This window comes from Halichoerus grypus, chromosome 7 (assembly GCF_964656455.1).
Source record: "Halichoerus grypus chromosome 7, mHalGry1.hap1.1, whole genome shotgun sequence".
NCBI lineage: Eukaryota > Metazoa > Chordata > Mammalia > Carnivora > Phocidae > Halichoerus > Halichoerus grypus.
The window spans coordinates 22,128,101-22,141,494 of NC_135718.1; the positions used below are offsets into that span (position 1 = coordinate 22,128,101).

The window sequence follows — 13,394 nt, forward strand, 5'->3', positions numbered from 1 at the left end:
ACAATGAACCAATCACCTTCTTAAAAAGGAGTTCTTCAGACCACCACAGCTAGGACCACATCTGGCTTTAGAAAATGGACCAGCCTCTGCCCACAATATGACTCCGAGTCATACCTGGTAATAGTAACTGAGAAGATAAAGGTAGCTAGCTGAGCACTTCAGTAACATTTTCAAGGCAAACAATCATGGGTCCACGTCTAGGTGTTGATCTAAGCTTACTCACATCTTCAGACTCTAGAATATCTCTACATGATAAATTGTATGTATTTATTCCATGATGTATTAAATAAGGGATTCCCTCTGACCTATCTTAAGTTAATTTTCCACATTGCAAAGAATAATTCAAATACGTAGTCAAAATTTCAGACTACCATCCAATCTACTGCTTACCTCCTAGAAGCCTGTGAAACTCAAGGGCAGAGTCCTTGCACTATGATTCACGTAAAAGACAGGTTTGACAAGATGTAGGAAGACAGTAGTTCATTCCATCCTTTCAATTTAATTACAACACAAAACGTCTGAGTTTCAACCCCTGTTCTCTATTTCTTGGTACGGTGGCCTTTACATTTTGTTTTATTTCTAGCAGGAAATAAGTTTATTTTTGATCAGTCAAAAATGTGTTTTTAACTTCTTGTCTTCATCTGGGGAGGCATGTTGGAGGACAGTGTCAAGTGAAAGGTGATATTTGAACTGTGAAATAAATTTAACAACAGCTAACATGTATTACTCTATGTGATTTGTGTATTTGCTCCATGCCATAGGGAGCAAACTTACTGATAGAAGGTGACGGAATGTCCATTTTACAGATTAGGCAACAGAGATTCAGAAAGTCAAATGATCTTGTACAGCTAGTGAGTGGCATATACTGGATTGAAAACTAGGATTTTGACCTCAAAATTTGGGAATTTAAGCCCCACACTGTACTATTCCAAGCAGTAGAGGCTGATAGACACAATAAACTTTGGGCTTTGATCATTTCCCTTCCCTTCTGTTCTGTGCTCCTATCAGAGATTAACATACTGTCAGGGATATCTGGACTCTTGGGGGCTGGACTATATCTACTCTTTGTCCAGATCAAATAGAGAAATGGGAAGCCGCACAGAGTAGTTAATATCTACCCAGCTGTGCTACTTATTCTTTGATTTGTTTCCTCCTTTTCTTTGCAAGCTACTCTTGCACTCTGAGAGAGAAGTCCCAAAGATCTTATTTTCAATGGCTACTGTACATTTTATGGAGTTGTATTCTGCTAGAATATTATGCCCTAGAAATCTACTGAATTTGGCTTCAATGTTAACCTCATTCATCCTTGGATCAGTTCTATGGAAAAGAGACAAAAATAACAAACGACTTCTTATGATATGAAAGCTTTTGATTGTCATTTCAGTGGCCCTTAAAGATTTGGGGAGTAGCTTTCTGTCTCTCTCTTCACCTCCCTACACAGTACTCCCAAAGAAAAAGAAGCAAAACCAACAGAGTGCATTTCTTACTATTTGTACTTTCAAGGAGACTGGAGTCAAAAAGTGTTATGAAGCTGGTTTTGTGATTTAATATGATAAAGCCTTTTTATTTTGGACTAACAGACAACTGGAGGACAGGAGAGAGATGATAGAAGTTACTTTTTATAGTTTCTAGATAATTTTAAGACTATAGTAATTTTTAAAAACATTCTAAGTCTTTTTGGTAAAGGTATAGTTTTAAAAGTCTAATAATACTGCTCTAAATAAACTTACTTAGTCATAGTACACATTTTATCTATTTCACATTAAGTAGGACTATTAAAATGGGAAAAAATACATATGCATATATGAGTTCACACAATGACAGTGATATTATTTCATGCTTCTCTCTTCCTTTTTAATTATACAAACCATCTTTTGAAACCTGAAATGATTGTGTAGGCTGTGCATAGTAGCTAAACAAAAGTAACGTGGAATTTTAATTCATGTATATATAAACTGGGTGCAGATTTGGACTGGTAGAAGTGAAGTATAACAAAATTCAGTGCTAAGTTTTTTTCTCAAACTCCATGACCTTGGAAAAATTTCTTTTTATTCTGTATGATGCAGGCAAAAACTGCCCCCTACCTACCTTTTGAAGCTGCTGCAAGATTTATTAAACTAGGGGGAAAAAACCCAAAAACTCTTTAGAGGTCTGATGAGATAAAAGTTACGTAAATATGAAGCTGTATTGTTATCTCCAAGAGTTATATGAAGTTGAAATAACTTTTACAACATCCTTATGAGTCAAGTAGATAATCTTAGACCTATTTTTATAGATAAGAGAGTTTAAGCCCTTACATTAAAGCCACTTAAATTGGGTATATGAGAAGAGATACAATTACTGGATTCAGACTCAGGCCAGTATTTGTTGATACCTGAAAGTATTTTAAAGGGCAGTTTTGCAAAACTCCCATCATCCGCTCAGCAGTTAATGAGAAGAGTCTGCATATTCTTCTCCCTCACTTTCTTTCTATGGTTCCTCGTGTAATTGATCTGAAATGCAAGACACCTTGTCTCAATGGTATCCAAGGGGAGTCAAGTATTTTGAAAGCTATTAAAAGACATTGTTCTAATGATGAAGCATATAATGTAATTTAGTGCAGCGGAAGCCAAGTTATCCACTAGCTATGGAGAGACCTAGGGAAAGGGGAAGACAGGAAACCGATGTGACAACTCCTATAACTGGTGCAGGAAGGTCATGTGTGTAGTGAATACACCACCGTCTTTAACATTAACCCCCACCCCCACCAAATAAAAGCCAACGTAAACTGGAGAATACGAATTTCACCTTCAACCTAAACAACTTGTTTTCAAAACTGTTCAACATTACTAGAAATTATTCAAAGTGCTAAATGTAGTGCCTGACACAAAATAAATCACCAATAAACATTAGCTGTTATTAGTTGGATTGGGAGAAAAAGGAGTATTGCATAAAGTCAAGAACATACTAGGAATAAGATGCCTACACTGAAGACTTCCTCTTTCACTAAATTGGTGTGTGACTGCGTTGTTTGGAAAGGGATCTGTGAAGTGGGAACAATGATCATACTTAGCTGAGTTTTGTTTAAAATAATTAATTAAATAGTTAATTAAGTAATGAGCAGATACATGTTAAATCCTTAGCAAGTTTTCTGGCATGGGTACACATCTAATTGACAAAATGTTAATACTGGACATTGTGCAGCTGACGTTGCTTTACCCGTGTGACTCAGCCAGCCAAACATTATTCAGTGAGCCCTCCCAATGAGTCACGCACTGAAGGAGGCACTGGGGAAAGAACAGATGAATGAGGGAGATGTGGTCCACACCTACTTGTAGATTTGTGGGGAGTTTTAGCAAAAAACACTCAAATGAAATAATTGAAGACTACCATATATGTTAAGAAGCCAATAGGGGACTGACACAGAAAATGTGAAAGAAATTTTTTGTTGGGTAGGGAGTCAGAGAAAGTCTCTCCAAGGAAGTACATTTAAAGTACAGATATCAAAGAAGAGTCAGCCATGTGAAGTAGGCGTGGTCATGGGGATTCCAGGCAGCATATGCAAAACTGAATGAGTTGAAAAAACTTGGCACATGGGAAGAAAGGATGCCCAGAATGGCTGGAGCATATGGGGGAGGGGAGAGAGAGCTGCCAAAAGTAGTTGAAGAACAGGCAGCACTCACCTCTTGCAGGCCTAATTGGCCATACAAGGATCCCATGGGGATTTTATTCTGTTTGCAATGGTAAGTCAGTGAAGAGTTTCAAATGATGGCAAGGAATAATATTTTTTTATCCATTTCAAAGACCACTTTTGCTGCTTGGCAGGGCAAGTCATCTGAACTTTTTTGATCATGCAACGCCAATTAGCACGTGGCTCCAAAATGTTCATATTCTTTTTCTGTCTCTCTGTGTATAGTTAGATAGAAACATACATTTATATATGTTAATTCTTAATTAAATATTAACAAGGCTGTTTTCTTCCTGCACACAATGAATTATCTTATGGTACTATTTGGATACATGTACCCCACTTCGGAGATGACTATTGCAGAGATAAGACAGAGCAGAGCATATCTTTCTTTCTTTTTTTTTTTTAAAGATTTTATTTATTCATGAGAGACAGAGAGAGAGAGAGAGAGGCAGGCAGAAGGAGAAGCCAGCTCCCCAAGGGGCAGGGAGCCCGATGCGGGGCTCGATCCCAGGACTCTGGGATCATGACCTGAGCCAAAGGCAGATGCTTAACCATGTGAGCCACCCAGGCGCCCCGAGCGTATCTTTCAATGTACAATGAAAAGACTCCTTATTGGAATTACAGATCTATGTTCTCTACTGACATTTGATAGCGACTATTTTCCTAATAACCCATTCTTAATGCAGTACATTAATACAATCTGTTGGGTTGCTTAGTGAGTTGTTGGATTGGAAATACCTTGAAATAGGCTAGCCCACTTTCCCCCATAATTAAGCCATTTCTTGAAGTCTTCCAGGAAAAGAAAATGGTTTAGGGAACTACTCGTACTTTCCTTTTCTGCTTGTTGACAAAGGATCAGAGACATAAGAAATAAAATGAATTTATAAAAAAAAAAAAATTCTTGGAGCCAATTTCACCCACATCTGTGTAACTTTTTCTCAAATGAATAATTAGAATCAGGCATTTAAAAAACTCCTGCCCTCTCTGAATTCTCAGCAAATGGACTGCAAATGATTTCATTTTAAAGGGATTATTGTAATGGGTCTGTTTTAAAAGATGGGAGTTATCAATTATTTGGGAAGGAAAAATCAGCTCTCTTTCTACCAATTCTTCAGGTGGAACTTCATTTTGAAATCAAAACCGCCTAAATTTTGGTAGGGCAATAATAGACTAAGACCAGAAAATTTGAATTCACTAATTTCTTTCTTTTTTCCATTTTGCATTTTCCAGTCCTATATTAGAATGGGAATTTATTCGGGTTCTGACTCTTTAATCTGGTTTTTCCTCTCTTGGAGGAAATCTCACACACTCATCTAGACTGGAAAGGAGGTTAGCAGGGGATAGAAAGAAGCCATAAGACAAACAATCCCACAAAGCTCTGAAAACCTTTCTCAGGAGAGGAAAACAGTTGCCCTGGGTTTTAAGGAAGAGCACTTGCAGTTTTGGGAGGAGGGAGGACCTCTGGCTCTCCTCTCCATCTAGAAGCCTGCCAGACAATGTTCCTTTTTTAGGAGGATCCAGGCTTGGGTAGTTGAGGTGCTTTTGGAAGAACAGTCTGTGTCTCCCTTAAAAACAAACAGGTCACTCTTTGTCTTTAGTACTTACATTCAAAGGCTAAGAAGTCTGTTCCCTTGCATTTGCATATTTCTTGGATTGGACATAAGAACAAGAATTTAAATAATTGTTTGTGTAACACAGCTCTGGGTTGGATTGATATAAGAGAAATTCCTCTTGAACAGTATCAAAAAGGGTATCATTAATTGAAGAATAATCATCACTGCTACTTTTAAGTTGGTCCTATCACAAACTCACAATTTAGATTTTTCAGGAAGGTTACCTTTGCAAGTGTGAAAATGAACAAAAATGTAATTAGAAACTGAAGATTTGCGTGGCATTCATTTGTTTAATCAGTAAATACGCTTTGAATAATTTAATAGCTACCATGTGATAAGGAAGTGTTATTAGGCACATGAAGACTACAAAGAAATTTGAAGGTATTTCAACCCTTAGAAGCAAACTTTCCATTTGAAAAAGGCTTGGGTTTGGGAAAATTCTTTGTAATTTTCAAAGCCCATTCACCTACTATAAATCTTCATCTGAACTTTTGAACAGTAGCAGGGGAGCTGGGCTGGACAGACATTATAATTATACAATTATAGAATTTTAGGAGTGGAAGGAATTTTAAAGGTCATCTGATGCAACCGCTTAATTTTAAAGTGTAGGAAGCTGAGAGATTGCCACTTCGTCTGAGGCCCCACAGCAAACTAGGCTGTGGCAGAGCATCCAGCATAGCCTTGAAGTTTGCTGATAAGAATCTTCAGGTATGTGCTAGTAGCTCTAGGCTAGGCACAAAAGACATAGGATAAATAAAGCATCGTGCCTTTTTTCCTGTATCTATTTGCATACAGACATAGAATAGGCTCACAATACGTATGTATTCAATTAAAGACTGACAGATTTCCTACCGCGTAGGACACTGTGTCAAGCAGAGGATAAAAATGGCAAACAAAATAAACTGGCCACTTCTTCCAAGTTGCTCACAATTCCTGTCCTCAGTGAGTTTGTGGTCTCTTAGGGGAGCCAAGATACATGCCCACAAAATGCAAGAAGATTGAATTCAAATACAGTGAGCGCTTTAGGAGGTCCGGAAAGGAATCTAAGCGTAATAATTGATGAAAAAAAAAAAAAAAAAAATCCCCCCAGACCACACACACACACACACACACACACACACACGATCATTTAATTACATCATTCTCTGCTGTTGCCTTCCTGGGATCTCCCCCAGGCTGGGACACTCAGGCTCTGCTTAAGCTACGGTAAAGACGCCAACTCGCGGAGACGAAGGAGGGAAAGACCAGGAGCCCACCCAACCTTATCATCTAAACTGGAAGAGACGAGGAGGGGGTGGAGTGCGGAGGAGGAAACGGCAGCAGAGACTGACAGAAACAGTAAAACAGGAATAGGAAGTCCCCAACACAGCGAGCACTCCGCGAGCTCCGGCTGGCCGCCCCCACGGGAGGGAGAGCGGAGACCGCGGCCGCGGGGGCGCAGAGCGGGCGCCAGCAGCGCCCGCGAGCCCAAGGGGAGGGCCGGCGACGCATCCAGTCCCCGCAGCCACCCGCGCAGCGCAGCTCGGCAGCGGGACGCGGCGCCCGGAGCCCCGGCAGCTCCCGCCCTCCCCTCTCCCGCGTCGCCCGCCAGCGCGCCAGCGCCCGCTCCGCCCGTGACTTCAGTTCAGCTCCACCCCCGCGTGGCGGCGGCTCGCTCGGTCCGAAGCCACGCTCGGCACCAGCCCAGCCTGGGCAAGCGGCCGCCACCTGCCCCGCGCCGCCTCCGCCCGCCCCCTCCGCGGCCCAACTTGGATGGAGTTGGGGTCCTGAGCGCCTGCCCCCCACAGCCGGCCAGCGGAGAGCCCCGCGCCGCCGCCTCCGCTCCGGCCCCCTCTCCGCTCGCTGCTCGCCGCTCCCGCGATGGGAAAAGTTGGCGCCGGCGGCGGCTCCCCAGCCCGGCTGAGCGCGCTCCTAGCCGGCGCGGGGCTCTTGGTCCTCTGCGTCCCGGGCGCCTGCGGCGGCGGCTCCTGCTACCCCCAGCTATCCCCCGGCTCGGCCCCGCGCTGGGCTCCGACCCCAGGGGGTTTGCTTCGCCAGGGGCCGCGAGGCAGAGCTGCTGCCACGCCCCTGCCCCTCCTTGGGCGCCCCCTGTTCGCAGTGGCCCCCGGAGACCGAGCGCTGTCCCTGGAGCGGGCCCCCGGCACCGGGGGGTCCGTGGCGGTTGCCCCACGCTCTGGCCGGCGGAGACGGAGTGAAGCGGATCCCGGGAAGGCAGAACGGGGAGAGGGCGCGAGTCGAAGCCCCCGGGGAGTGCTAAGGGATGGAGGGCAGCAGGAGCCTGGGACTCTGGAGCGGGACCCGGACAAAGCCACTCGCTTCCGGATGGAGGAGCTGAGACTGACCAGCACCACGTTCGCGCTGACAGGCGACTCCGCACACAACCAAGCCATGGTCCACTGGTCTGGCCACAACAGCAGCGTGAGTAGATGGGGTCTGAGGGCAAGGGGTGAAAGATGGAAAGGGTTAAAGCAGACTGTTGTGTTCTGATGGAGAATTTGGGGAAATGAGGTTTCTGGACTTGAGAGATGCTGCAAGCTAAAGTCTTCCCTGCCCACCTCCCCTAGGAGTTAATGTCACCTATCAGGAGACCCATGACACCATCAGAGTCCTCTCAGAACCCCTCAAAAGCTTCAGACTGGGGAGGCAAATCCCTGTTTCCTGTTTCCTGGTCTCATTGGTGTAGTAACAGAGCTGAAGACAGGCAAACAGAGGGGGTTAAGTGTTCTGAATGTGGAGGTGAATGGGTTAAATTTCCAGGCAGGATGACATTCCTTTAAGTGACTTTCCTTTTACTTGCTAGACTTATGGGTGAGCACAAGTAAGATCAAGAAGACTTTACGTATAAGCTTATTTTTATGCAAAGCTTCTAACCCCCTCTTCCCCAGAAGGGAAGAGATATGCAGCAGACACTAAGGTGCCCTTAATGTATTCTCTGTTTCTGGGGACCAAGTGGATGCAAGTTTCAGGACGGGAACTCTCTAGCATCTTCTAACAGCACCAGCCAGTGTGTTTTGAGAGCTGGGGCTTTCCAGCCTGTGAATGAGTGGTTGTTCTCCGGCATGATCAGTCCCAGGAAGATCAGATATATCCCAGTGACAACAACCCCCTGTTCTTCCCCATTGACTGACCTCCTCTAGAGAAGAGCACAAATAAAGACTTAGCCCTCCTTTTATGAAGGGACCAGGGGGGATTGCTGGATTCCCCATGCTGACACTGGGGAGAGTGGGTGCAAGTCCATGAGCATTGGCCACGTCAGGGGAGGTTTTAGATTTTTGGAAAAGCCTGCATGTCTGGAATCTGGGGTAGCTATTCCAGCTTAAACTGCACCTAGAAAACTTCAATGAGCTGAAATAGTAAAGATCCAGCTTTGATGGTAATAAGTGAAGATGATTTAAAAGTGTGGAAAGTTCTCTGAGCTGCCATTAAGCAGACAAGAAGAACGTAAAAACCAAGGATGGGTAAAATGAAAAAAAAATCAGAGTTTCAGCTTCCATCACGTTATTGAGATTGTAGTATTCGTAATATGTACAAGTCTATGCAGCCTGGTACCTTTCAGAATGTTTTCAGTTGTGATGTCATTGCCAGAAACCTTCCCAGGGAAGTGCCACCTTAGTGAGTTGTGCTCATTGTCAGCTTTTTAACGAAAGTTGTGAACGTTTTAAAATAATAGTCTGTTGTCGTGGGTTCTTTGGGTATATAGATATAAACTGTATTAAGGCAAACCATGATAAATGGTTTTTTTTTGCATTGATGTTTCTGTCCTGAGAGGATCAGCAAGGTTTTCCCTACAATTCAGCTCTCATGACTGAGGCTATGGTTTTCTATGGTTCTCAGGAATGATTTAATCAAATAATTGAAGCTGAAATTCTTTCCATTCAAGTTTCCGGAGACCCTTGCCCTCATTTCTTACCTTAACTATCATATCTTTCATATCAAAACCACTAAAATTAATCCCCCAATTTGAACTCAAATCTTCTTAAACTGAATAACTTTCACACTGCTTTAAGTGATTAACTCAAAGCTTCTGGCTCTAAGGGGAGATTTTAAACACATCAAACATTATATCTGGTTGTATCGAGAAGTAAAGGACATTGGACTCAAAATATTTCTGGCTTTTAATGTAATTTGAGCTGTAAAATATCACTCACCCGTTAGACCTCTACTTTAGTTCATCTCTTGAAAGATCCTGGAAAGAGCTGGAAAAGGAGAATACATCTTTGGCAAATTTTAAACTCCATTTAAGAAATGGCGCCAAGCACTGCCAGCCTTTTTTATTTTTTATATGATACTTATAAGCACAGTCTGGCTTCTTAGGGTCAGGACTTGGATGGGCAATATGCAGACATGTCTGAGATAATGTAGCAAATAATCAAGGTAGTGCATGTGAAAGGTTTGAGCATTCAGATCATGTTGCTAGTGAGATTTCTACTCTTTGAAGTTTTTAATTCTGTAAGGAACCCCCGGCTCGGCATCCCTGCCTGTTTACACACAAATTGGGTTTTTTTTTTGGGCGCCTGGGTGGCTCAGTTGGTTAAGCGACTGCCTTCGGCTCAGGTCATGATCCTGGAGTCCCGGGATCGAGTCCCGCATCGGGCTACCTGCTCAGCAGGGAGTCTGCTTCTCCTTCTCCCGCTCCCCCCTCTTGTGCTCTTTCTCTCACTCTCTCTCTCAAATAAATAAATAAAATCTTTAAAAAAAAAAATTGGTTTTTTTTTTTTAGCATATATATGCAGATGGCAGAGGGAGAGCTATAGTCTTAATCCAGGTCCCACAAAACAAAACTGGCCCAGATTCATAGGAGACACAAAGTTTAACAATTGTTTTTAAAGGAAGGAAGGCAGAAAAAACTTTTTCTGGGCAACTCTGTGAGGTGAAAAGCTGTGTGGAGACTTGAGTTCTAGTTCTGCTTATTTGTGGTTTGATCTTGGCAAGTCGATTGCACTCTGAGTGTGAATTTCCTCATCCTTAAAATGGGGTCCATGCCAATTCATCACATGCCAGGTTGCACATAAGTGTGTTGTGATTGTCAAGTACAGTACGGTACACCTGTTTGGAACTCTCAACTTACAGCACTTCACGTCTCCCTAGAGCAAGAAATCCACTAACTTAAACCTGAGTGCAACACTGTGGGGCTCTCATTTTCTTCCCATTTAGACGTCAGTCCCCCTGTAAATCCACCCCCTGACCCACTCAGGGCCAGAGGCAATACACATCCTCTGAACCTGTCTCACCTTTAGCTAAAAGCCTTGTTAAGTAGGGTTTCTGATTACAATAACACCTGCATTAAAGGTGTAACTGTATGGTAATTATAGGCTGCCTGTCAAACTTGTGAGGAATTCTGGATGTTTCTCTCGCCTCCTTCCCTTCTTCTTCCTGCCCCCTCCACTGTTGGACTTGTGCAGTTGTGTAAAGACATGACTGTTTTGCCTCATCCGTGGGAGTGATGTGATTCCTCTATACTGCAGTCTAGCTTGATGGAAAGTGTTGCTAGAGTTGGTGGAACACCTGGGGGATCTTTTGGCATGAAAGGTGCTGGGTATGAATCATTTGTCATGAGCTTGGTGTCGTAAGCAAGAACATATTGTTCCTACCCTACTCATCCTAGGCATGCTGTGCCCTGATCTAAATTTATACAGTAATCCTTAGTTTGTTAAAATATATATTTGTCTATATATGCATGTGTGATGGGGCATGTGTTTATTCTTTATTTCCAAGAAATTTCAAAGTGCCACACTTATTAACCCTTATAAAACCCTTGTTAGGTAATAGGTGAGTGGCAAGTGTTAATATTGATTATTCATATTTTTATGCTGGAGTCAATTTGAGTATTTCAGTTCACTGTCTTGTCCTTTTCTTACCGGAAATAGTGTCAGAGGCTTTTACTTCTCTTTTGCCATTATGATACTTTAATGCTGCATTAGTATAGACCACGATGATCTGGTTGATTTCCATGTACCACTTTGCCTTTCGTTGTTCTGGGACTTGACATTTACCATCCAACCTTCGTGAATAAACTGAGTCCCAGCTTGGGTCAGGTTTTGGGTAGATGCCTTACGTTCTATCATCTCACTTAATTTTCACAAAAATGTTATGAGTAGATATTCTTATTCTCATTACATAGAGAAGCAACCTGAGGCTCTGGAAGCTAACTGAGTTACTGAGATGGTACAAAAGGTCAGTGGCAAATAGGGGCTGGCACCCAAACCTCATAGAATGGCTGGTCTTAAAGATTTTCAGGTAGGACAGAAGAGCTCAGACCTCTTGGAGTCAGTATTTTAAATAATCCTCTCTTGGGGTGGATTTCAGATGATGCTGGAAGAGGGCGCAGTGTTAGCTGGGCGCTCCATCTCCTTGTAGAAAAGCAAGGGTTTTAACACGTGCCTGTCACATTGCACTCTTTACCTTAAGTAGTGATTTGGTTGTTCTCTTATCCGCCTACCTCTTCATCTTTAGTGAGACATGGAATCTGCACCTGGTGATTCATTGAGCACGAGGTAACCTGCCATCATTCTGCTCTCAGATCTGGTGTTCTTCACGAACAGATTCCTTTTCTAAGTGACTTACAAACCTGATTTTGGAGAGAGGTTGCATGTAAACACTTGCTTTGACTGTACATTTAAACATATTTTTTACTTTTTAATAAAGTAAAATGATAAACAATTTTAGCTTTCTCTAGCAAGCCCACATATTTCCTTCTCTGATCGGTGCTTTATGCTATTAATGAATGTTAATGTGGTGTGACATGGAAGGCAGTGGGTTTGGAGCAGACAAATTTGAGTTTGAATGTTAGCTCTCCTGCTTACCACATTCTGCCTTGAACAAGACATTTAAATTCTTGGAGCTTCACCTTCCTCGACTAAAATATGGGGATAGTGTGTCTTTCGCAGGCTTTTCTTGAAGATATGACATCATGTATGTGAAGTGGCTGGTATGTAGTAAGTGCTCAATAAATGCTATTTGTTCTTTTAATTGCAGAAATAATTCTCTACTGGCAGATAAGAATCCTGAGTTACAGTCTCGACTGTGTACAACAATTAGATATGTAGTCATAATGTGGCCTCAACAGTTTCATCCTCTGTAAAATGATGGAAATAGACCAGAGCACCACAGAAATCCCTGAGGGGTTAAAATTAACTTAACAGTTTGTGCAGCGTGCAGGTATTGTGCGCCTACTACATTTAAGTGCACTAGGAGTGTTGGGGATGCACAAATGACACAATGACCTATACCCTTGACCTATAAGGAGCAAGCCTTTCATTCACGTGATTCCTCCTTTTTTCCATGGTTCATGTGCGTATCTACTTATAGGAAATCAAAACATTTAAGATCCAAGCAGGCATTCCTTTCAATGTGTGTTTGCAGCAAAACCTAATTTATTATATTTATTGTATCACATCTTCATGTTAAGGAATTTTTTATCTTTGGACAAAAAAAAATCTTCATATGAAATTGGGAAGTCAGTTTCTCTTAAGATATTTAAGGGGTTTTCTAGAGGAAAACAACATGAATGTTGACTCTGGGAACTCTCTCCACATCCTTTTATAGAAAACCCCCAGAAATTCATAGACTAAGGTACAAAAGCTGATGGACTTATTAATTTAATAATTATTTAGTAAGAGAAGAATAATTGCTCACCTTCAAGGAGAGATTGCCATGTGGCAACATTATGCTAAGAAGCTTACACAAATTATCATATTTACTTTTAATTCTACAAATATGTATTGAGTCCTAATATTTGTTAGACACTGATAATAGAGATATATGTGGAGTGATGCACAAAGGTGAAAAGAAATAATATGCGCCCTCAAAGCGCTTTCTGTCCTGTACTCAAAGAATCCTCTGAAGAGGCAGCCGAAGCTAAGTGTCCTCTGAGGGCGTAGCATGCTGTAGGAGTTCAGAAGAGGATCAGACATCTACAAACTGGGGTGGTCTTCAAACTTCATTGCAAAACAGGTGCTTCAAGTGAACCTTGAAATGGAGATAATATTTTGATTAAGAGATGGAGATTATTTATTTATTATGTTACGTTAATCACCATACATTACATCATTAGTTTTTGATGTAGTGTTCCATGATTCATTGTTTGCGTATAACACCCAGTGCTCCATGCA

At 42.2% G+C, this 13,394-nt stretch overlaps 1 protein-coding gene across 5 annotated transcripts in view; it reads left to right on the top strand.

Annotated features, from left to right (window-relative positions):
- Positions 1–6,953: 6,953 nt before the first annotated feature.
- Positions 6,954–13,394, top strand: part of SORCS1 (sortilin related VPS10 domain containing receptor 1) — a 520,496-nt gene continuing 514,055 nt past the window's right edge. The window contains exon 1 of one of the 5 annotated variants that reach the window (XM_078077135.1): positions 6,954–7,701. In XM_078077135.1, coding sequence (XP_077933261.1) covers positions 7,144–7,701 — 558 coding nt within the window. In that variant the 5' untranslated portion in view covers positions 6,954–7,143. The remainder of the gene's footprint in view (positions 7,702–13,394) is intronic. The other 4 variants (XM_078077131.1, XM_078077132.1, XM_078077133.1 and 1 more) reach the window with 4 other exon arrangements.